General features: G+C 40.8%; 1 protein-coding gene and 1 long non-coding RNA gene across 2 annotated transcripts in view; both read left to right on the top strand.

Moving 5' to 3' along the window:
- LOC118240485 overlaps positions 1–20,733 on the top strand; it is a 55,994-nt gene extending 35,261 nt beyond the window's left edge. Inside the window, exons 4-6 of the mRNA XM_035521151.1 lie at positions 19,301–19,657; positions 19,752–19,887; positions 20,706–20,733. Coding sequence (XP_035377044.1) covers positions 19,301–19,657; positions 19,752–19,887; positions 20,706–20,733 — 521 coding nt within the window. The remainder of the gene's footprint in view (positions 1–19,300; positions 19,658–19,751; positions 19,888–20,705) is intronic.
- A 21-nt stretch (positions 20,734–20,754) lies between these two features.
- Positions 20,755–24,764, top strand: LOC118240433. The gene is made up of 4 exons (XR_004775406.1): positions 20,755–20,945; positions 21,107–21,188; positions 24,083–24,131; positions 24,403–24,764. It is a non-coding gene; the product is annotated as an uncharacterized LOC118240433 (long non-coding RNA).
- Positions 24,765–25,190: the final 426 nt, after the last annotated feature.

Genomic DNA, 25,190 nt, shown 5'->3' with positions numbered 1-25,190 from the left:
AATCAAGCCAGATAAATGCAGAGGAAATCTGCATAATATTTATCCATCATGTATATATACTCACTGAACTCAATTTTAGAAACACCTGCCTATAAATATCCACCAGGACATCCCATTGTTTCAGGCAGTCTATTCCTAACAGAGCCTCTCTCTCAATATGGAGTTAGTTTACCAGTTACCTTCCATCCTTAAAGATACTACTGATTTCCTCATTAAATGGAATGAACTTTACAACATTAGTCAAGATGATTTATTATGTACCATGGATGTATCAAGTGTGATACTAGAATTCTTAGTATAACTCACACAAGAAATTTGACAAAAAAAAAAAAAAGTTATGTTCTGTAACAAATGTTATTTACAGATTCAAGTTCTCTGGGATAACTGGTTTCCCCAAATTGTGAATATATATATATATATATATATATATATATATATATATATATATATATATATATATATATATATATATATATATATATATATATATATTTGAACATTATTATACATATTCCAGTAATGTTTTTTCACAGTACGAGGAGTAAATGAGGAGTGAGTTTCCTTGCTCTTATGAACACATGGCCCCTCTAACATAGCCACTGGCCCCAGCCTGGCCCCCCATTTCAAAGAGTATACAATTGCAACTGAACCCTCCCTGTTTCTGTTTCAAAAGAGCCCCTAATCTAAAAGACCCTTTAATTTGGGCGCAGTTACCTAAACAATCTACGTCTCTTCCTTTGAAGGAAGTTGATGGTAACTTTAAATGTTTTCATTTATTTATTGATATGAATACAATTATGAAAACTTTGTTTTATCCTCTTCCTTGAACTCTATATACATAATATAGGTAATTCACCTTTTACTACACTGTAGACACCACACCACAGACCAGAGTTCTGTAAAGGCCAACTCTTGCATGCTGAAAAAGGACAGTGACTGTGTGTATGTGAGTGGGTGTGTATTGATGTGTGTGTGTGTGAGTGGGTGTGTATTGATGTGTGTGTGTGTGGGGGGGGTGTTGTTTGTTTTATGTGGGATATTACCTGTAACAGTGAGAGTAACTCCAGATGAAGCAGATATCCATTCACTACTCCATGTTTTAAATCTGAAGTTATAAATTCCAGAGTCACTTACTTTCACGTTGTACATTATCAGTGTACAGTCATTCCACAATGTGCTTATAGAAACTCGTCAAGGGTGTTGTGGTTCTCCATTAGATCTCTGGATATGATACCACTCTCCCTCTATGAGATTAGAGGAATCAGGTGTATATTTGCAGGGGATTTTAACTTCAGATCCAATAACACACACACACACACACACACACACACACACACACACACACACACACACACGGATTATAGGGGTGAGTTTACACTCTTATCAATATCGCTTCTCTTTAACTAAGTGACTCATGGTGTGAATGCTGATGACGCTGATGATGAAGTTGAACTTAATGAAACCTGCACAAACACACATTGGCATTAGAACCACAAACAGGACTCTGCAGTTTTAAAACATACAAAGCAGTGCACTGTTGCAACATAAACAAACAAATACTGGTGATGGAGGCATGCAATTTAAAGGTGCAAGGAGGTGGATTTAGTGACAAATCTTAAATCCGTTGTGGTCTTTATGTATTTCATATTTTCTCTTTTTCCATAAAGTGATTTTTTTACAAGACTCAATTCTCAGGTAAGTGTTAGAGAAATATAAAATGGTGGCTTAAAATGGCCATGGTGATTTGTAGAGATCCCCTTAATGCACCTTTAACTCTCACAGGCACAATCAGAGAAAAATATTAATAGAGATTTGACAAAAAGGTTTACCAGCCAGTAACATGAGCAACACTACTACTGAAATATTTCCTCCAATTACAAGTATCACTGTATTCCCCTTTGGACAAAATGTATTTAAGTTTTGTTATTATTTTTAATATGTATTGTATTAATATGTAATTAATATATTCTCCAAACTAAGCTTGGTCCTCTGCTAAGACTAGAATGATGATACAGTTACAAATTTGTAAGAATATTTGTAAGAATAAGTAAGAATTGGGGTTCTTTAAGGATTGGAGTTGGGATTCATTTTAAGGTAAGGTCTGGAATCAGGGTTCATTTTAAGGTCAGGACTAATATCAGGGTTCACTTTTGTACTCTTACAACTTTATTCAAGCAGAATCTAATGACATCTCTCTCACTTCTTGTAATTCCCTGCAGGGTTTTGTGAGATCACGCTCACATCTGTTGGCATGTGCAGTCTGTCACTCCCTTCTACTCTGTTCATCACTGGTCAGTGTGTGACCACAAGACTACTGCTGACAGGAGATTATTGCAATGGCTCATTCTCAGCACAGCAGTTACACAGCCATGATAGAGGCATGGAAGTGGTATCAGAATCAGAATCAGAATTTGCCAAGTACAAGAATTCTCTTGGTGTTTCAATAAGATGAAGTACAATAAGATAAATAGAGAAACAAAATATAAACTATATGTAACTAATATATATATATATATATATATATATATATATATATATATATATATAAACTATATATCTTATACATAAACTATGTATAAACATAAAAGACAAGTGTGCAAACAGCAGCAAGTGTGTGCAGTGTGAGATAGGTACAGACGAGACGACAAGTACTGGGGTGCTGAGCTACACATATAGTGTGACCAGGTATGGTAGAGGCATTGCAGTAGCATGGCAGTGGATGTTGTGAGGTGAAGAGTGTATCAAGCACAGCGATGTTGCTGTCAATGTCCCTACTGGGCTGAGAAGATCCTGTCACTCAAATAACTGCAACAGCAGCAGCCCTGTGCTCAGTAATAGAACACTGTGGAGGAGCTGTGAGATGGTGAACCTGTGAGATGGTGAACCTGTGAGACGGTGAACCTGTGAGACGGTGAACCTGTGAGACGGTGAACATGAGAGATGGTGATCCTGTGACATCGTGAACATGAGAGATGGTGAACCTATGAGATGGTGAGCATGAGACATGGTGAACCTGAGAGATGAACCTGTGATATAGTGATCCTATGAGATGGTGAACATGTGAGATGGCGTACCAGTGAAATAGCAAGCATGTAAGATTGTGAACATGTGAGATGAACCTGTGAGATGATGATGTATGAGATGGTAAACTTGCAAGATGCTGAACCTGCCAAACTGTGCATGCCTGTGCAAGTGTACTCCTAAACAATGTTTCAAGGATATTTTAATGTTGCAATGTTTAGAAGTGAAGGGAAATAAAGAAGTGCTAAATCTGCCTCAATAAAAGACACTGGATTATTCCATACTGTTACATAATTAATGACAAAATCCAGAAATCACAAGCTTTTCAAACAGCCTAATTATAAATGCAGAGTACTTGAATGTAATATCGGTTAAAACACACAAGCATAATTACAAGCTGTTGTCTGTCATGTGGTTGCATGGGAATGAAAATATCTGATCAGACCTCCTGAATTCTCAGGGGGAGGTCACTGGTTTCCTTTCTCATTATTTAAATAAACAGAAGGAAAGTTCTGTTTCATAATGATTCAGAGGAACCTATAAAAACCCCAGTAAATATAAGCCAAGCTTCTCAATACGGTTCCCAATTTTTATTCTCAATACAGGCAACAAATACAGCTTCTCAATACAGGCAACCGTCCATTAGATGCAGAGACCATGAGCTCGACCGTGAGGGACGTCCAACCTGAGATCCCCTAAACACACACACAAACACAGAGAGAGAGAGGGAGAGGGAGAGAGAGAGAGAGGATTTGCATGTTTGGATGAGGTTTGGGTGATAACTTACACTTGCATATACTAACACAAACACATGCACATTCATTCACTGGTGTGTAAACAGAGAGTTTAACTAGGCTTGCGTGTAAGTGTGTAAGCAGCATGTGCGCAAAACAATTTTCAGTGTGCCCGGAAGTCATTTCATTGTAACAGGAAGGCAGATATTTAACATGTTCAGCATGCTCATCAATATGAGGTGAAGACAGGTCTCTAAAAAAAGTTACTGTCATGTCAGCATCTAATTCTGATTCTGATTCTGAAGTAATATCCTTGCAGTTCAATATCCTTGCAGTTTCACTTTTTGGAATTGATCTATGGATGTGAGACAACATATTGGTGTACCACCACTAGAAAACACTTCATTACCTAATGAGAATTTTAAGCAAATTTTGGAATACATTCCTAGTGTATCTATCGAGAACTATTTTAGGATTTTTAATGTTCAAATGCTCCAGAGTTAACTGAATTAGAAATGATAAGATTATACGCTATGTAGCCTGCTGGTAATGACGTGGCTATGTCATACCATTAGGCTGCAGGTGAGCTTCTCAGTATCTTCCAATCAGCCTACAGTATGTGAGAAAATATTCAAAACAGATATCTTGCCATCATTTATTAGAATAACCTCCCGATATCAATAACATTCGTTCTGAATATTTACCAAAATAACGTAGCACATAATATTATTATTTCTAATATTAGCCATGTCCGGTCATTAACCCGCAATCTTAAATTTTCCATAACTGATCAGGAGTTCTTATACCATAAGGACATATAACTTATTTACAATTAAACAAATGTCAGTCCTCTCTACATCTTATTTTCATGAGCGTGTTGTACACATGCTAAATATCTGCCTTCCTGTTACAATGAAATGACTCCTGGGCGCATTGAAAATTGTTTTACGCACATGCTGCTACACACATACACGCAAGCCTAGTTAAACTCTCTGTTTGCACACCAGTGAATGAATGTGCATGCGTGTGTATATACAAGTGTAAGTTATCATGTCCAAATGTAAGTAGTAGATAATTTATGTGAAAATGTTTCATAAGTATGTGCAAGTGTTTCATAGGTATGCACAAGTAGTGTGCGTGTATGCAATTATTTCACTGATTTCACCCTAAACGGCCTTGCATAACTTCATCCTCATCCTGGATCACTCTTAATGTAGGAGGCATGTAGAGGTCTTCTGTTATTATAACAATTAGGACATGGTGGGACAGAAGAAAGTCATACATGTATAAATACAAATACTGTGGATTTTTAAGAGGTAAAATTCCACTTTGATGTAACTGCTGTAAAAAAAAAAAAATAAAAAAATAAATAAAAATAGATTACCACTAGAGGGCGTGTCTGACGAAGTAACTTCTTTTCTGTGGCAGTAATCATAAGTGACACCTTCAGCACTGCACTTATATACTACAGAGATAAACTCTAATTTGTAATATTAATTTGCAATAAGAAAAAGACAAACAAACAATGTTGCCTTCAACATCCGTCACCAATTTTTATTTGCATGGCAAAAGTACTCCTCAATATTCAGTCTACCATTCTGTCTGTCTGTCCTTGGGAGAGTTGGTCAAATGGCATGACTCAGTAATGGCCTTCACTGGGTGGACTCTCAGTGCCAACAATCAGCACTTTTACCCAGCCATCACATGTCATCCTCCTCCCTCTCCATCTCCATCCTCTCCAGCTCTACTTTTTGTATTCCTCTCTTTCACTCTTCTTGTTCATCTCTATTCTTCTCTCACTTTCTACTTCTCTCCTCTCTTTCCCTCTCTTTCTTTCTCTCTATTTCCCTCTCTCTCTCTCCCTCTCTGTCTCTCTTCCTCTCTCTGTGCACTAATTCGAAATTAGTGCACAAACTAATTGGGAAACTAATTCGATCTGCTACCTCAAACGTGCAGGCAAGGCTGACACTCCTTCTGAGATTTAGGAGAAGAGAGCTGCTTACGGGTTTCTTTAAGGCCCCACTGTAAGGGTTGGTGCCAGGCCGAGGCCTCCCTCTGGTCAGGCACACCACTAACCAGGCTTAACACACAACAGCTTGGCTAGACCTTATATAAGCCCAGTGACCCAGTCATTCAGTGCTGGGTCTTTGCCAAAGTTCTGAGCTAAGCTCCTAGCTGGTAACTTCAGGTATTGAGGTCTGTGAACTGTGATGGAAATTATTATTCGATCATGTATTATCATGTGATTCATATATCATCATGTTAATCCTTTCTCTATGTAATCCTATATGAATAGTTTAGTCTGCACATTCTGTCTTTGTATATTGTGTGAACAAAATGACTGCTGAATCAGCTGCTTCGTGATCTTGCATGTGTCGTGTGACTAATGCTGATAAAGAGGAACTAGCAAACTGTGTCTGTCCTGGTAGAACAGAACATCCTGGTATGTGCAAAAGTGTTTAGCGCGATAAGGAGCAGGAAATGGGTAAACAGGATAACAGGACATCCCTTCCGGGGGGTGAAGTTTAGATATAAGGAACAGAGTCAGTCTACCCCTTTAGAGCTTTCGCTTTAGAGCATTAGCTCTCACACAGCTGTGTTTTGTATGTCTTATTTTCTTCATTAAATTACTCTTTTAATCACATCTGACTTGCTGTTTATTCAAAATTCCACCACAGAACCGTCAATACCGCTAACTGTTCTGCACATGGGCCCACCATTGTTAGAGCATGGTTGCTCACCCAGTAGGCTGTTGGTGTCATCACCTAGCTGACATGGGTTTGAGCCCACCTTACAGAAAGACCGAGCCATGGACCTGGCTCAAGAGTCCGACCTGGAACAGGTAAATTGAGACTGTTGGTCGACATGAGCCGGCCCTGCAACAGATCCTCTTGCAGTTGCAGGCCCTAACAGACCTCCTGGCATGAACACCAGTGCCTCCGGCTGCCCCTAGTCAGGAGGCAGCTGGAGCTGTGGCAGCAGCAGAGCCAGCCCAAATCCTGTCCACCTTGTGTTCAGAGCCATTGCTCCCTGCCCCTAAGTGATATGCTGGTGAGGCAGGAGGTTGTAGGAGGTTCCTCCTTCAATGCTTACTGGCTTTTGAGCAGCAGCCATCTTGGTTCCCCACAGAGCAAGCAAAGGTGGCGTACATCATCTCCCTTCTGACTGGGTGGGCTCTGGCATGGGCCACCCCGGTCTGGAAGCACCAAACTGACGTATGTTCCCTTAAGCGGACTTTCGACCATCCAGTCACTGGAGGGGAGATGATTTCCAGTCTCCTTAATATATGTCAGGGGAAAAGAGCGGTGGCTGATTATACGATTGAATTCCGCACTGTGGGAGCGTGAGTGGATGGATCCCCTCAGCGCTGATGGCCACTTTCTACCAGGGTCTCAGTGAGGACCTTAGAAGACGAGGTAGTCCACCGTGATGCTCCCGCTTCTCTCTACGACCTGATCGATCTGGTCTTGCGTATTGACAATCGCGTGCGGCAGAAGTGCAGAACACGGGGACCAGAGATCAGTCGTGGCTCTCGCAGAGCTCCGTGCACCCTTAGCCCTGTTCATGTGCATGACAAGCAGGGGGAGTCCGGATGCCAGCCAATGCAGCTTGGACACACCCGCTTTTCCCGAAGTGAACGCGACGCTCGGATGTGGGAAGGGAGGTGTCTGTACTACGGAAGCCTGGGTCATCTCCGCCCAGCTTGTCCTGAGCTCCAGGGAAAAGACAACATCCTTCAGGGGAGGGATGACCTCTGACGGACTCAACCAGTCCTCCCCGAGCTCAGGAGTTGTTCCTCAGCACCACAATGGCTTGGGGAACGTCTGAAACACATTTCCAGGCATTTGTGGATTTTGTGGGGCAGCGGGCAACTTTCTCGATGCAGGGTTGGCCAACAAGTTAGCTCTGCCACTGGTCCCACTGGATGAACCCCTACCCATTGCTGCCACTCATGACCGAGCCCTTGAGCCAGAGGTTGTTAGTCATCAGACCTGTCCAGTCATGCTGCGAGTCGGAGCACACACTGAACACATTGTGCTGTTCATTATCCATGCTCCCGACTTGCAACTCACCCAAACCCCGGTCTGGGGCTGGTCGCAATCCCGATGGTCTGGATCTGTCTCGAGTCTCCCAGGAATACTGGGACTTTAAGGAAACATTTAGCAGACAGAAGGCCCAACTATTGCCCCCCCACCGGCAATACAACATGGCCATAAACCTCCTCCCGGGCTCCAGTCCCCCTAGAGGCTGCTTGTTCTCCCTTTCAGGGCCTGAACATCAGGCAATGGAGGAATATATCCAGGAAGCCTTAGCCCTAGGATTCATCCGGCCACCTGCTTCTCCGACTGGTAGGGGGGTTTTTTTGGTCGGGAAGAAAGACGATGGGTTATGCCCCTGTATAGACTACTGGGGCCTTAACAAGGTGACTGTCAAGGACCGTTATCCGTTGCCCCTCATGACCTCAGCATTTGAGGCGCTACAGCAGGCCTCTATTTTTACCAAATTGGACCTGCGCAGCGCCTACAACCTAGTGAGAATCCGAGAGGGAGACGAACGGGAGACGCCGTTCATCACCCCCTCTGGACGCTACGAATGTCTGGTTATGCCATTTGGGTTGATGAACACACCTGTCGTCTTCCAGGGGTACATCAACGAGGCCCTTGACAGATACGTGTTCGTCTACTTGGACGACATCCAAACTGTAGACGAACATGTCACCCATGTTAGGTGGGTCCTCCAGTTTCTGCTCGAGAACCACCTCTTTGTTAAGCTGGAGAAGTCAGTGTTCCATCCCCGTACCATCTCCTTTTTGGGATTTGTTGTCTCCCACAATAAATTGTGCATGGACCCTGCCAAGGTGAGGCCTGTAGAGAACTGGCCTAGACCCACCTCGTTGCATCTGGTCCAGCACTTCCTCGGTTTCACGAATTTTTAATCGCAGGTACGTTAAGAACTTTAGCGCAGTTGCAGCCCCACTGATCGCATTTACCAGGAAGGCATCGGGTCAGATCTGCTGGTCCACCGAAGCCCAGCAGGCATTTGATGAACTGAAACATCGTATGATCAAGGCCCCTATTCTGCAGCTCCCTGATGAGAGCACAGTTTGTGCCAGCTGGGGTGTGGCACACACCTGCTGGGGCTTTTACAAGGTCAACTCAACTAAGCAGCATGGCACTCTCATATGCCTGTCTTCATTATGGTAACCTTAGTTACTTAGAGCAAGTGTGGGTGTCTGTTAGGAGTGTGTGTGTGTGTGAGACTCTAAGGAGACACATTAAACAGTATTACCAAGCAGATGCTGCCCTGTTTTCATTTAAAGAGGTTTTAAAATATTGTCATCCTTCCTCATTCAGTTTCTGTTTGCATGAGAGTACTGGACTGCATCTCACACTGGAGACGCAGTGTCAAGATTTTAGTGACCACTCAGATCTCAGTGTGTTTGTCCATCTTTCATGCGCACATATTCAGTCTTGTAATATTATCTTTATCTGAGTTTTCCAATGAACTACATACCATCATACTCTCACTATAGCGATCCAGTGCTATATACACAGTACAGCTAACCCTACCTTTAACCTTGACCTCCAGTTCCATCAGCCCTTGTATGCGGCTCCATTCTGACCCTCTTCCTCATGTTCTTGCTCAGGCATGCTGCAGTAATAGCACTCATGCCCACGGGGATGCTCCACCAGTGCCAGCTACAGACTGCTCTTAAGCTGGAGGCACAGGCAGGCACAATGCCCACACGCAGAGCCTTAAACAATTACACATGCATGCATGCAGCACACAGCTAAGAAAACACACAAAGGCGAACGCTGAAGGACAGGGCCACACAAAGAACCCTGACACAGGAAATAGTATTTTTAAAAAAACAAAGATTTCAGTTTCCAAATGTCTCATGTAGGATAATATTCTAGTACCACAGGCCACCTATGGCCGCGGAACAACTGTAACGTTTAAAAGCCGTGGAAAACCTTTGGCTTTTGATCATCTCCTGATGAGAGCCGCGTCCTGCCACGGCTGCTTATGTTTGATGAAATATCGCCGCAACAAAAAGCAACAGATGAAATGCAGATTTCATACACTGATTTAGTATTCTCTCTGTGGTTTGTAAAAAGTGCTCAGGGCACTGTGGGTTCCTTATTTATCCATTTCTGTATGTATGCCACATACACACAAACAGATTGGATAATAGAGAAGAGGGAATATGGGATTAATTTTGAAGTGACTGATTAGCACGTGGCTAGCCCAGGATAATTGGCTTTAGCTTCTCCCCACGGCCCCCTAAGTCATATTGCAATGTGGCAGCTGCTTGTGCCACCCCCTCTTCCCACATCCTAAGAGGCTGTCAATCAAACTGCATTTCTAGCCAAGTGATTGTGCTATTGTAACAGTATCTTCAAGATGGGGGGGAAAAGGGTTGGCGGTGGGGAGGTTTGGAGCGTTCCGGGTACTTACTGTGAAACCAGTCAATAGCATACAATACAGGTTGTGTCAATGCGATGTCATATGCTGTTAATTAATACGTCTTTTCTACATACATTCTGATAAATTCACAGAGCCTATTCTTTCCCAACCATAATAAACAGACAATAACAATATTCAACACAATAACAGATCCATAACAATCAAACAAAATCTACAGGACTATCAGTTTCTCAGGATTAATATTAGGAGACTGGGAGTCTGCTTGAACAAACTATGTATTCCTGAGGACTAAAAACAACAACTGCATGCAAAAAGGAATTGATATTAATCAAGCTCTATAAAAAAAAGTGTTTATTGTGGAAGGGTCATTTCACTTCAAAAAATGGTAAATATTCATGTCTGAGTTTAGATCAGGACTCTGGGCTGGCCATTTCATTCTTTCAATGGCTTCAGTTTCAAGGAACTGCTTTACCCGTTTTGCTGTGACAGGGGGCTTTGTCCTGCATGAAAATTGCTGGCTGATTGATTGATGAATGCAAGGAAGGAACCATGTGTTGTTGAAGGTTCTGGTACACACTTGCATTCACTCTGCCATGTATCCGTACGAGAGGTCCAACTCCTGCTGCCAAAAACATTCCCCAAACCATGACACTTCCTCCTCTGCTTCTTTACACATTTTGGGTTCAGTCTTTCCCCAGTTTGTCAGTGAACATGTTTCCCATCAGACCCAAATAAATTAAAATTGCTTTCATCACTAAAAGTGAACTCTGGACCACTTCTCCTCTGTCCACACAACATGCTCCTCAGTAAAGGTTAGTCTAGCCTTTTGATTCTTTCTGCTAATGAGAGGTTTGGTTACTGCAGAGGGTGCTTTCAGTCCAAATGCTCTTAAACATCGAGACAGTGTATTATGATCCTTACCCTGTACAGTGGCTAACCGGCGAGCAAATCCAGCTGCAGTGTTGAACCGATTATCTGTGGAGATTCTCTGCATTATCCTGTCCACTCTTGCATTTGTCTTTCGTGGGCGACCAACCTTCTTGGTGGACTTAAATGAGTATGATGTTTTAAAGATGCAATATTCTAGAAATCACAGACTTGGAATGATCAACTTCTCTTGCTACGGCTGATAGGGTCACCCCTTTGGACTTCATCTGGACAACCTGCTGCCGGAGGATTTCAGTCACTTTGGAACGGCTCACCATCTTGCAACGTCAGTGAAACTGGAAAGTTTGGCTGCCAGTTAAATAGGGGTGTCAGATAATTAAGGAAATTAGCACCAGGTGCCAGATTAACACCAATAACTTGCAGGTATCTGAGTGTTCTCTAAATTTGATTATTGTTCTTTTTCAATTATCTAAAATACTGCTCTTTTACTCCTGTTAGGATAAATTCACATAGGACGACACAGTGACCTTGACATTTAGGAAATTGTGTGTTCTCAAATTTTAATCTGCAGTGTATGTTTATTAACACATAAAACAGAGAACACACAGCACACACGCTATCATTGTTAAAGACTGACACAGTAACACGTAAACGATAGACTTTTATGACACCCAAGAAGGATCAGGTGTGGAACAGAGGGAGGGTGTGGACACATGGACAAACATACACACACGGGGAGATGTTTTGGAGGAGAGGCCATACCGTGACAGAGCCCCTCCCCAATGGCGCGTCTTGCCAGCAACGTTCCAGCCTATCGGGCTACAGCCCCGAAAACAACGCCAAATGGCGAAGCCGGAGGACCGAGCGACCCGATACAGGCCAGCGCGAACACGACAGAGGGGCGAAGGACATGTACCAGGACAACAACAGACACGGGAACAGACACACTGACAGGTACAGGCACTGACACAAAGGGGGACAAAGTGATTGGCACAGACAGTGTGATGGGGACAGACACACTGACAGGTACAGGCACTGACACAAAGGGGGACAAAGTGATTGGCACAGACAATGTGATGGGGACAGACACAGTGACAGGGACACGTATTAAACTACATCGAGGATTGCTAGAGAGTCCAGGGAAGCCGGCAAGAACCCCAGCCTGTTGAAGTCCAACCTACCTGTGGGAGATCGCCCCTCACCGATTTAGGGGCGGTGACTTCTGCGCACTCATTTCAGCAGGCGCACCAGCTACTTTGCCTGTCTCCGGGAGTTTCCTCCTCGGACAACGACGACACCTCTCTGAAAGTCACATGAGGCAGCTTGCATGCCTTAGAGCGGCGTGCCCTGGGTGGAGCCTTGGACGGAAGCTTGGGTACCAGAGGCCCGTCGCGCTGGTAGTCTGCAGACGTTGTGTCGCTGTCCAAGGGAGCATCTCCATAGAGGACCTCCTGCACCTCCATCGAAGGATCATTCCCGCAGTTGAACTCAGAGTCTGACGGCAGACTAACGTCGCTGTACTCATTCCTTTCATAATCCATGTAGCCCTCGTTGTAGTCCATGGAAGGGTAGTAGGACCCTGCGGACTCCGACTCCAAATACTGGACTTCATTGTACCAGTCACGGTAGTCCGATGTGGGTCCGTAAGACTCCTCAGAGTCCAGCCCTGAAGCATACTCAGAATCAATCTCAAAATCAAGGCTGATCTGTTTTAGACAAGGTGTTAAAACATGTCAAAATGTTACTGAAGCCTGCTGCTTCAACCTGTGATTGCTACATAGACCAAGTTAATCCTCTGATCCCAAATACCAGAATAGTTCACCTACAAATTCCCAGATAGTTTGAAAGTATTATAAATGAATCCCAGTTCAAGGGTTTCAGTGAGTGGAGAGATAACAGCAAATAATAAGCCAAGTTGGAAAATGACAAACCATAACATAATGGAAGGATCACTTAAGAAAGTCCATTCTGTGGTGTGGAATTATTTCCAGGAAGAATCTCCATCAAAAATATGAAGCACCATCTGTGATAGGCTGCTTTCATATATCAGTAATACATGGTGTACGCTTCATCATGTGAGGTACATGCAGCTTGTGATTTTAGAGGGAAATAAAAACCTCACTGTACCAGCTCATCCTGGACAATCTAAACAAGGTATAATCGAACAGCTTGACACAAATCTATACCCCAAATAAATATCTATAGTACACTTATAAGACTGATTTCAAACATATTCTAGATCTAATACAAATTCTAACACATACTAAAATTGATTCCAATTGTAACAAATGTACTAATACATGTAGTGGAATAAAATTGTTCAGGCTCACTTTGTAAATTTTATCTCACTACCAAACAAACTGAGAGCTGTAGCTCTTTTTATACACAAATAATAAACTGCTGGATCATTTCTATTTGATGGCGACTGAATATAGTCACTTTCCAATATATATTCCTTACGCCTGTGTTTGTTTGTCTTTAGTTCTATAAAGTTAATTTTATTCTCCAGTAGGTTAGTGTACGTCTATAGCTAATGCTCTGATTGTGGCAGACTACAAATCAAATATAAGAGAGAGAGCGAGCGAGAGAGAGAGAGAGAGAGAGAGAGAGAGAGAGAGAGAGAGAGAGAGAGAGAGAGAAGGAGTATGTATTAAAAACTAAATTTTAGGTTAAAAAAAAAGATGCCATCCAATTGCAAGATCAAGACAACAAATACCATAACATCTAACATAACAGCCAACATAAAAAAAGAGAAAATGAGAGGTAAACAAAATTGGGCCCTCAGCGGTAGACTTGCTAACAACAGATTTTAGATTGCTGACTATTCGTTTCTAAATTATAGCGGAACTGAGTTTAGTCTGGTCAGTGGGCGGGCAAGCAGCCACTTCCAAACAATGCGCTTCTTTACACAGGACAGCACAACCAATCAGAATCCACCAGCCATTAATCAAGGAACGTTCCTCTCCTCCCCCAGCAGAGGGAGCACGTCCCTTAAGGAACATCAGACTCGGGCTGCTGGTTGTCCGTTATTACCGTTACGGAAGTCTCTGCCTTCTTCTGGCCACCGAGGGAAGTCTAGCAGGTGGCCCTGACCGTTACATATTGTTTTAATCAGAATAAAAATCATTACCTTAAAGAAAGAGAACATTAGAAACAACATGTTTAAGTACAATTCTTTTATGAAAACCTTATAATTAAAAATAAAATCTAATTGTGAAGCAACCGCTAAAGATTGTGGTAGTGACAAGTCAATATTTGTTTTCTGAGTTTGCCAGCACAGACAAACTTAAAATCAATAAAGTCAGTTTGCTTCATTAATTACTCGCATACTGTTACAAAGTGTAACGGTCCTCCTCGTCAGTGTCCGTGTAGTTTGGGCCACCACGTGGTTCTTGTTTATTTACGCATTCTCATAGAATATGATGTACAGAGACATCTAAGAAATTATAATGCATTAATATATATATTTCATATATTTCTGAAGAAAGAACATGTGACTGTGTAATTCTATATAAAAAGACTGAATACTCAATGTAACAACTATATATAGAAATAAGTTGGGTTAAAAAGATACATTAACTGGAGCCTACTTTTTATTGTTTGTTTTGTTTATCACATGTGTAACCAGCAGAGAAAAAAACGTATTCAAATTTAGTAATACATGAGAAAGTATTACACAGCCACTAAATCAAATTATATGTAATTTCAACAGGCATCACTACACCAGTACACTGGGGATGAAGTACATCACTGTCACATTTCCTGTCCTGTGGGCTAAAGGCTACACAGTGACGTATGAATAAATGATGCATTACCTGCAGTACACACTGGGTGGGCTACTGGCATTTCTGACAGGTTTACAGCATCCCTGTATTTTTAAGCAAAATTGAGAGACTAAAAGGATGGTCACACAGTTCCAAAGAATGTGTGTTTTAACCTGCTATAAAAGATTATTTTCAGAAATATCGATTCCTGACACAATTAATTAATTCTTTGGGGTTTCTCTGTCTCTATGAATTCAACATAAACTCTGTTGTCATGAAATGCTCTGACTTCACTTGCTGTGACTCATTGTGCTGTGTTGCTTTCCAGTGTTCAGTACAGTTTCCTGAGTTCACTGTTGCCCCGCTGTGGCTGATTAAGGTCTTTATATTGCTTGTTTTACTACTTACTTCAAAAACAGTTTACAAAAGAAAATCTGGAAACAACAAACTCTGGATTTTACATTTCATTTTTATTTTATATTTAATCTCCTTTTTCTTCAAATTAAGTGGCTACAATAGAAAAAGTGGTTTCAAACTTTATTTACTCACCATAGTGAACATAACATAAAATAAAAATTCTTGTATCTTCACCTAAATGTTCAGTACAGCAGCTGTGTGTTTGACTGATACGAGTTGGGCATGTGGTTAACACTAAAGTGGTACAAATGTCAATCTGTATTCACACTGCATTCTCCCCTCTCATCTATATGGCTGCTGAGTTCCTGTTTGATGACATTTGACCTAAATATACTCACAGCATCTGCTATACGAAAGTCTGGACTACTGCATGTGGCTACGAGCTCTGGGCAGCCATGATGACCAAAGATATAATTTATGGTCAATCTGTAGAAGAAATACACAGAATTCCATTACCAGTCAGTCTGATCAAACTCAAACCTGACCTCAGGGACTTTGACAGGAGTGATAGATGTGGCATCTGGTGTAACAGATGATGCAGGACACAGGAGAGGCCAAGCCTGATACCAGGGCAGACTAGTACATCTTTAACTTATCAGTAAACAAACAAACAAAGCAAATGAGTAGAAAAACAAAAAGGAAAAAAGGTTTCTCACACTTAAATGAGTTTTGTGGTCTTGAGAACAGAAAAAGGAAGAGGTTATAAGCTAAAAGGGGGAGGTGTGATGAACAAACGCTCTGCTAAATGCACAACACACCTTCCTTCCGTGTCTTTGCTGTTTGACAGTAACCAAGATCACAACATCTTCCCAGTGTAGGATGGGTGAGGAGGAGCAGGACTGAGGTCACGGCCGTTATACTCAGGAACACAAGAAAGTAGCCGAGACCTTCATTTAAGGCTTAAATTTAGTATTTAGCCTAAAGTTATTACTTATTGGAGCTCCAAGTATCACTTCTGTGTGACCGGTGTGAACCAGTGTGTGAAACATGTCTTTCCGAACATCAGGAAATATTACAGTAGCAACAATCCTCATGTTACTGGCAGGTAAACTTTGAATATTTCCTTTATGTTTTACTTTGTTTTTTGGGCACGCATGATATTGCTTTGACAATGGACAGTGGGTAGGCCAAGACCCTAAGTGTAAATTATATGTGGGGTTTGGCACGCTGAAGCATGTTTTATCAGCGTCTAAGTTTAGTTTGTCACATGTGGAGACACAATCAAGATCTTAAGAGTGTTAGAGTGTTTGATAGTAAATGTCTAGAGATTAACACATTGCTCAGTGGAATATCTAATAAAGCGATTTGTATGAGTTTTTATGAGAAGTGGAGCGTGTTGGAGAATGAGCACTGGCTTTAGATATTGGTAGATGGGGCGAAGGACGAGACTGGAAATTATTTGTTCATGTAAATAAAAAACTACAGGTCCCACAATGTACTGTGTTAACCTTGCTGAGGCTGGACATGGTGTGGTACTCATAAAAAAAATAATAATAATAATTTTTTTTTTTACAAAACCTGGATGCTTTAATTTTGAGAGCTTACAGTTTCATTTGAAGATGCAGTGTCTGAGGTGAGAGAACGCAGGTGGGAGGCACATATAAGACCAGTAGAGACAGGTGTTAGGGGATTTGTCACAAAGTCTGCCACATTATAACTTGTGCAGTTCGGCACAGATTTGGCAGTGATGATCATCATCATCATCATCATCATCATCATCATCATCATCAGCAGCAGCAGCAGCAGCAGCAGCAGCATTCACACCATGACAGTCACACTCAGATAAAGATAAGAGTGTAAACTCACCCCTATAATCCTGGTGTGTGTGTGTGTGTGTGTGTTCCAGGAGCTCAGTCTCAGCAGAGTGTAACTCTCTCTTCTCGGAGCCTCTGTGCTCTTACTGGATCTACAGTAAAAATCCCCTGCAAATATACATCTAGTTCTTCCAGTGTCAGAGCGAGAGAGTGGTATCAGGTCCAGAGACCTGATGGAGAACCACAAGACCTGAGTAAAGACCCTCAATATTTAGGACGAGTGTCTGTAAGCACACGGTGGAATGACTGTACACTGACAATGAACAACGTGAATGTAAGTGACTCTGGAGTTTATAACTTCAGATTTAGAATATGGAGTAGTGAATGGATATCTGCTTCATCTGGAGTTATTCTAACTGTTACAGGTAATAACAAACATAAAACATAGAACACACACACACACTCTCTCTCTTTCTCTCTCTCTCTCTCTCTCTCTCTCACACACACACAAAATATGCAAGAAATCTCAATGCTAATACAGAAGTTCAGTATTATTCAATATTCGCCATAAGACAATCCATCTTAAGCTACATATTTGCATGCCACATGTGTGTTATTCTTTTTATATGGATATTATTACATTTTTAATTATTCAGTCACTTTATCCCTTCCAGTCCAGTCTGGTCAGAGCTGACATGAGAGTGTGTGATATTTCATGCTGAGATAATTCACCTGATTCTCTGTTACTAGTACACACAGAAGGAAGGTGGTGAAACAGTTTCAACAGAGCAGTGATACTGACTACATTTACAATAGTGTGCATGTAAGAAACTGGACAAAACCATTTACAAGAGCTGAGCAAACACCAGTCCCTTCACTGTACCATCTACACTCACAGCAGCATAGTCTGAACTTACTAAGCAAACGTGTCTTGCAGTTGGATCTTAGTTAGACTAATACTGAATACTGATGGACATAAATGTAATTATGATTGTGCTGCGTTTGTACAAGTTTATCAGACATGGGTGTGTTACTGGTTTACATGTGTCATTGTCATTGCTGAGTTGAGACTGGTTCACCATCCATCTGGTTCTGCAGTCAGAAAATAACCACTGATAATGAAGATGGTTAAGACCAACTGTGCATCACCACAGATGGGTTATATATAGTCTCTGACTGTACACTTACCTAAAGCAGGTGTTTCTAAAAAAGAGCTCAGTGAGTATATATATATGATCAATAAATCTTATGCATATTTCCTACACATTTATTGGGCTTGGTTTAAAAGCTAATATGAATATTAAAAGCTAACATTTTCATTACTAATATTACTAATACAGTCAATACACTGGTGAACCTGGAGCATCTCTGTCTGTCACACGTAATCACATAAGATTAGTTAACTATATACTATTTATAAATATAACACCAAAGCTTCTTAATTAAAATGACTTGCAGATCTGAAGGTTATGAGGCCAAACACATATAGATGGACAACCAAACTGCACTGCAGCTCCACCTGCACTCTGCCCAACAACCCCACCTACATCTGGTACAGGAATGGACAGCCTGTATATAAGCAGAACACTAATGAACTGTATGTGTATGACTATAGTGGTGCAGGCAGCTACTCCTGTGCTGTAAGAGGATATGAGGATCTCCGCTCTCCTGCTGTCTGTAAGATCCTCACTTTAAACTCTTATCACTCTGTCAGCAACTCATTAGCATCTACTGTTAGATTAACAATGGCTGGGAGACCTTGATGCTACTTAATTGCTGATATATTTTAGTTTCTGTTTTGCAGGTGTCGGTAAGTATATTTCAGTCATGTGTGTGTGTTTTATTTACACACTAAATGATCACTTTATTAAGTACATCTACTGTATATCTGTACCTAACATTTCACAGTTAGTTAGCTATAATGTATCACTGCTGGTATTGCTACTGTTCTCTTAGGCCAGCTGACTGACTGTACTACAATCCTGTTCCCTGTGTACATTTAGTCAACCTCTACTGACCTCTTTCATGGGCGACCTGGTTTTGATCAAAGAGCAGTTGTTAGTAACACACTTTTATAAGATAATTATACTGTACATGCTCTTATAAATACTGCTTAGGCAAATACTTATGAATTCTGGGCCTTACTTTAAACTGCATTCTCATTGTCTCACTAAAAGTATCTGATTAGAGGAAACACTCATGTGGTACATTGCTGAGTGGTACTGCCTTCAGAGTATTATTGCTATAACACTGATGTGTTTCAGTTGTTTTTCATTTAGTGTTTCTGTTTCAGGTGTTTCTGCAGATAATTGGAGATGCTGGAGTGTGACTTACTATAGCCAGACAATCTGCTCTCTGATTGGCTCATCTGTGGACCTGCACTGTTACTATACCTACCCTAATAACCAGAAGGTCACAAAATCATTCTGGTTCATTACAGAGCAGCAGGTTGGTGTTGAAGCTGTGGATGTGAGAGAGGAAGAGGAGTATGAGGGGAGAGTGCAGTATAGACAGAGCTCCCAGAATGACTGTAGTATGACAATCACTCACCTGAGAGAGAGTGACGCTCACACATACAGGTTCAGATTCCACACTGATAGTACTGCGGGGAAATACACTGGACGTCCTGGAGTATCTCTCTCTGTCACAGGTAATGTTGTATAATTTAAAAATAAGTTTAGTAAGCTATAATAATTTTCTTTTGATTAAAAATAGCACCAGACATTTTTTATAATGACTTGCAGATCTGAAGATTACAGTATCAGACAGAAGTAGTCGAAAGCACCTGATCTGCAGCTCCACCTGCACGCTGCCCAACAACCCCACCTACATCTGGTACAGGAATGGACAGCCTTTATATAACCAGAACACTAATGGACTGTATGTGTATGACAGTAGTGAGGATGCAGGCAGCTACTCCTGTGCTGTAAGAGGATATGAGGAGCTCCGCTCTCCTGCTGTCTGTAAGATCCTCACTTTAAACTCTCATCACTCTGTCTGCATATCACTGGCAGCTTCTATCAGATAAAAAGTTTGTTTGATTGTTGTTTGTTTTTGCTGTTTTCTGCTGCTGGTTCTGCCTACATGTTTATAAGTAGCTGGGAAGCACCTTTCCATGTTGAGGGCTCTATACATTTGTGGGCACTGGCTAGCTGGTTCAGCAGTACTACATCAGTGTGTTTTGTTTGTGTTCTCATTGTCTCTTGCTCTTGTCCTCACTTTAAACTGCACTCACTCTGTGTCACTGGCAACTTCTACTAGATTACAGTGAACTCATGCTGAGTCACATATGGCTAAGACAAAAGACAACTACAGCATTTTTAGATATATTTCAATTTAAAAGTTGCCAGTGTTTGGGGTATTTTTGGAATCTTTAAAAAAATTTTTTTTTTTTTACATGTTCTTCCATAATTCACAACGTTTAATATTTAAATCTACTGGGTTTATGTTTAAATCCATTTTGTTATACTCAGTGCTAAGTCATTACACTGTGGCTATGCAACTTTTTTATTAATTTTACTGATAGTCTTACAAATATCACTCTTTTTACAGTTATTGTGTTCATTCAGGTTATATACTGAATTTTACTGTTTTCGTAAATATTTCTATAGATGACTGATATTGGCTATGTTCAAACATGAACAGTTAAAATAAAAGACTTTAAGTGTATTAATTTTCATTCCTGCTCTCCTGTTCAGACCCTCCCAGTGTCCCGTCTGTTACTGACCGTGTGTCTGGTGACTCGGTGACACTGCTGTGCTACAGTGACTCCAACCCCATCAGTAATTACTCCTGGTACAGAAAGACAGGAAGTGATGTCTTACTGTTAGGAAATGGCACCAATTTAACTATAGCTACAGGAACAAGTGGACTTTTCTACTGTGTGGTGCAGAATCCATTTGGATCATCTAACTCATCAGAATGGTCATTTACTTCAGGTAGAATCTGTGTTGAATTCACTGCCTTATTGCTACATGATGATTAAAGAAAGCGAAACTCTCCTGAAACTTCCAGTGTCAGTTTGATGAGGTCATACAGCAAGACTTCTGTGACTGTTCGCATGTCTGTGTAACATGCTGCGCTCTCCTTCCTGATGCAGGGAAACCAGCTGGGACATATGCAGCTTCTGGAGTCACTGTGGGTTTGTTTCTGACTCTCACTGCTGTCTGTCTATGGATGAGGTAAGAAGCTGAAGCCACATTTATATGACACACCCTGCCAATGCTGTAGGCTGTTTACTGCCCAGTCCAGAGAATCTTCACTCTGATGTTTACAGTATAGGGTCACACAGTACCATCAACAGGGTTAAATTCACTTTCTCCAGGCTGTAGTAACTCCAGAGGGCTTAGATTAATGCAGGAGAATTGAGCGTGATGCTGGTGATGCTATTACAGAAGCTGAAGCCACATTTATATTACACACCCTGCCAATGCTGTAGGTTGTTTACTGCCCAGTCCCCAAGATCACTGTACAAAATAGCAAAAACAATAAACAATGACAATTAGACTGAAGTAAAAAAAACAAAAAAAACAACAACAACAAATTGAAGATGCAATAAAATTTCAAAACATGAGATATTTTATTCATTAATTGTTAAAAAAAGAGAAAAATAGAGTTGCAAAGGCATAGTAATTACATCATTCAGACAGCAAGCTGGTGGTTGGAAGAAAATATCAGTCAGGCAATCAACTAGGCTGAGAGGAGGCAGCCTGTATGAGAGGACTGGATGAGCAGAAAATTGCATATAATGCATACAGCAGTGAAACTGGAGACCATGCTGTCTAGTAATGTTGCCAAGGTGGAGAATTATTAATAAAAAGTAGAGGACCAAGTATTCAGGCCTTGAGAACACCATGACATCGGATTGATGGGTATTAACCTACCAAAGGAGGTAAATTGCTGTCCGTCAGTGACATATGATTTAAACCACATAATTATCATGCCAGTGACGTCAACTAGGTTTTAAAACAAATCATTTTAACTAGAGTTTGATTAACACAGAAGCTATTGAAACTGTTGATGTTATTACTGTGGTTCACCACCAGGAGGCGAACCACAGCTGTCAGCAGCAGGAGTGAGGAGACCAGCGCAAAAGTGAGTTTGAAGAAGAGTCGACAGAGGATTGAGATTTCGGTCCAACTCAAAATCCCTGCAAAGTTTTCCATAAAGGGTCCAATGACCAAAGTAACAGAGTTAAGCCTGTATTTTGATTATTAATTACATAAATCATTAATCATCATGTCCCAATTCTCTCAGCATGATTCTACTCCTGTAGATGATAACTTTTCAGCCTTGGACATGCCCTCTGACCCCACAAATGACGGCGTTCACTACTCCAACATTAATTTCACACGCTCCCACACACAGGAAGTACCTCTCTACTCTACTGTCCAACTAATAATGGCTCTTAGTCAAGAAGAGGAAGTCGAGTATGCCAGAGTGAATTTCTCTGCCTGGTAGGCAATGCAAATGGTTTTGTTAACCATATTTCTGTCACACTTAGACACACCTTCACACATACACATGCACTCACACAAACATGCATGCACACTAATGCTGATGAGATACCCCTCCCTCTAAAAATAAATAAAACTAAAAATCTTGACAGAGGCCAAAACTATTTTAATAGTTATAGAAAATGCTTATACCTATTTTAAATCCTAAAATTTTACATGCTTTATTCAATTTTAAAATTTGGTTTCATGTTAAGACTTAAAAAATGTAAAAAATAATTACTGCAGTGTATAGGTTAAGTAAACTCAAAGATGAAGAATTCACTGTTTTGGAAAGCATGCATCAGTAAAACAATTGTTCAAAACATCAGTTTGTTAAATAAAATGTTTCAATATATCAAAACCACAAAATTGCACTTTTTGGAAGGAAATGTCTAGTTGTCCTTTTAGCTAAAAGATTGCGCTATTTAAACAGGATTTAATCCTCTCCACTCCCATCACACATGGCTTACCTAAAGATTCAGTCTTGGGCTTGATTTTATTGTCTTTACACATGCATCCAGTAGTTACAATTTTTCCAGAAATATAACTATATTAAAAATAAACTTTAAATAGCATTCCTTAATTTTGGTCACACTTTATTTTGAGTAGTCCTTTGGAGATAACTTATAAACTCTCAAACTCTCTGAAGTGGCAGTAATGAATCATCTAAAACATTCAAGTTAATATCTTTATTGTCACGTTACAGCCCCGCCCCATCTTCAAACGTCTTGGTGTGTGTGTGTGTGTGTGTGTGTGTGTTCGTCTGCGTTGCCACGCCCTTTTGTGTCGTCCACCTGTTCTGTATTAGGTGTAATCCTCTTGTGTGTGTATGTGTGCATATGTCTCCTGTGTTGTAGTACGTGTTGTTGGTGTTTGAAAGGTGTTTACTCAGCTGTGCAGTGTTAGATGTGTCGTCTGTGCGTTAATAAAAACGTATGTTTGAACGTGCCCCTTCTCTGCATCCTGTTAAGCCTTGAAGCGTGCCCCACAGCGAGAAGCAGTTGCAGTTAACTGTGCTTTCACCAAGGTTTTGTTTTAGTTGTGTATTCATGCACATTGAAGCAGATCTACACTTAGATCTAATTAGCAGTAGCCTAACACTGACCCATAACTGCACATTTTTCACTCTGGAAAGGCATCAACATTTAAAACGTATTAAATAAACCTGTTTGGAGAATTCCACAAAAACTTTCCACAAAAATGTGCCTCACAGAAATGCTGATTGAATTGCCCAGTAACTGTCCATAGGTTTACAAGTCACTTTGTAAGCAACTTTGTCCTTTTCTTAGTACAGGGAAACAAGTTAAAATGATCTGTGCTAATTGGCCATTCACTAACGACCACACACTAGACAGAGATTAGGTTAAAAACAATATAATTTTCCTGAAGAGTTACAGTAAATGATTTTTTTTCCTGCTCAGTCCAGAGAATCTTTGCTCTGATGTTTACAGTATAGGGTCACACAGTATCAACAGGATTAAATTCACTTTCCCCAGACTGTAGTAACTGTAGAGGGCTTAGATTAATGCAGGAGAATTGAGTGTGATGCTGGTGATGTTATTACTGTGGTTCTCCACCAGGAGGGGATCTGCAGCTGTCAGCAGAAGGAGTGAGGAGACCAGCACAAATGTGAGTTTAAATGAGGGACTCAACAGATCATTGCAGTTGTTCTTAATGGGTCTCATGTCATAGTGGACTGTGCAGCCAGCATTAGTGCTTATGTTGATTATTGTTACTTCCAGAGAAACCTTTTCATTCTCTCTCTCTCTCTCTCTCTCTCTCTCTCTCTCTCTCTCTCTCTCTCTCTCTCTCTCTCTCTCTCTCTCTCTCTCTCTCTCTCTCTCTCTCTCTCTCTCTCTCTCTCTCTCTCTCTCTCTCTCTCTCTCTCTCTCTCCTAAAGCATGACTCTGCTCCTGTATATGATAATATCTCAGCCCTGGCTAAGACCTGTGACTCCACAGTATCTTCAGATGATCAGGATGAAGTTCACTACTCCAGTGTTCATTTCACACACTCCCACACACAGGAAGTGCTCTACTCCACTGTTCAACTGCCAAAGGCTCTTATTCAAGGAGAGGAAGTAGAGTACGCCACAGTGAACATCACCAAAACAAAAGTCTCCCCACAGTAGGCTATGCAAATGGCATAGTTCATTATGTCTGTATCACTGTTACACATGGAGTGTAAGTTATTTCTGAAGCAAATAATATAATAAAGTCAACTGAATAAATAAATATAATTACAGCCCTTTTCCTAAGTTCTTCTTTAGCAAACAACATAAATTATCTGAAAACAACAGCAAATAATGTTATCCATCTTTAAATAATTCTATATATAAAGTATGTTTGTATTGTTGCATTTGAAAGTGGTGTAATTTTGATTTTCAGTCTGAATTTTTATTTTCTCATGAGGTGAGTATGGTTTATACTGTACTGGTAAATGCTTGCTTTAAATACTGGGATTATTCTTCCTGTCATATATCCTTTACTGCAAGACCTTTGTAATATTTTGTAATATTTTTGTAATATTTATGATAAATTCGTAAAGGATATGAAATTGCAATATAAATTACAGAGATGGTAATGGCTACTCATTTTATACATTGCTGTCATGTAGCTTTTACTGATCAGAACTACAAAACATTACTTCTGTATGAAATATTGTTATCAGTCTAGTGTTTTATAAAAC

The sequence above is a fragment of the Electrophorus electricus genome, chromosome 21, assembly GCF_013358815.1.
Source record: "Electrophorus electricus isolate fEleEle1 chromosome 21, fEleEle1.pri, whole genome shotgun sequence".
NCBI classification, from domain to species: domain Eukaryota; kingdom Metazoa; phylum Chordata; class Actinopteri; order Gymnotiformes; family Gymnotidae; genus Electrophorus; species Electrophorus electricus.
Note: the sequence above shows the minus strand (reverse complement) of the source record. Positions and strands in the feature narration are given on the sequence as shown.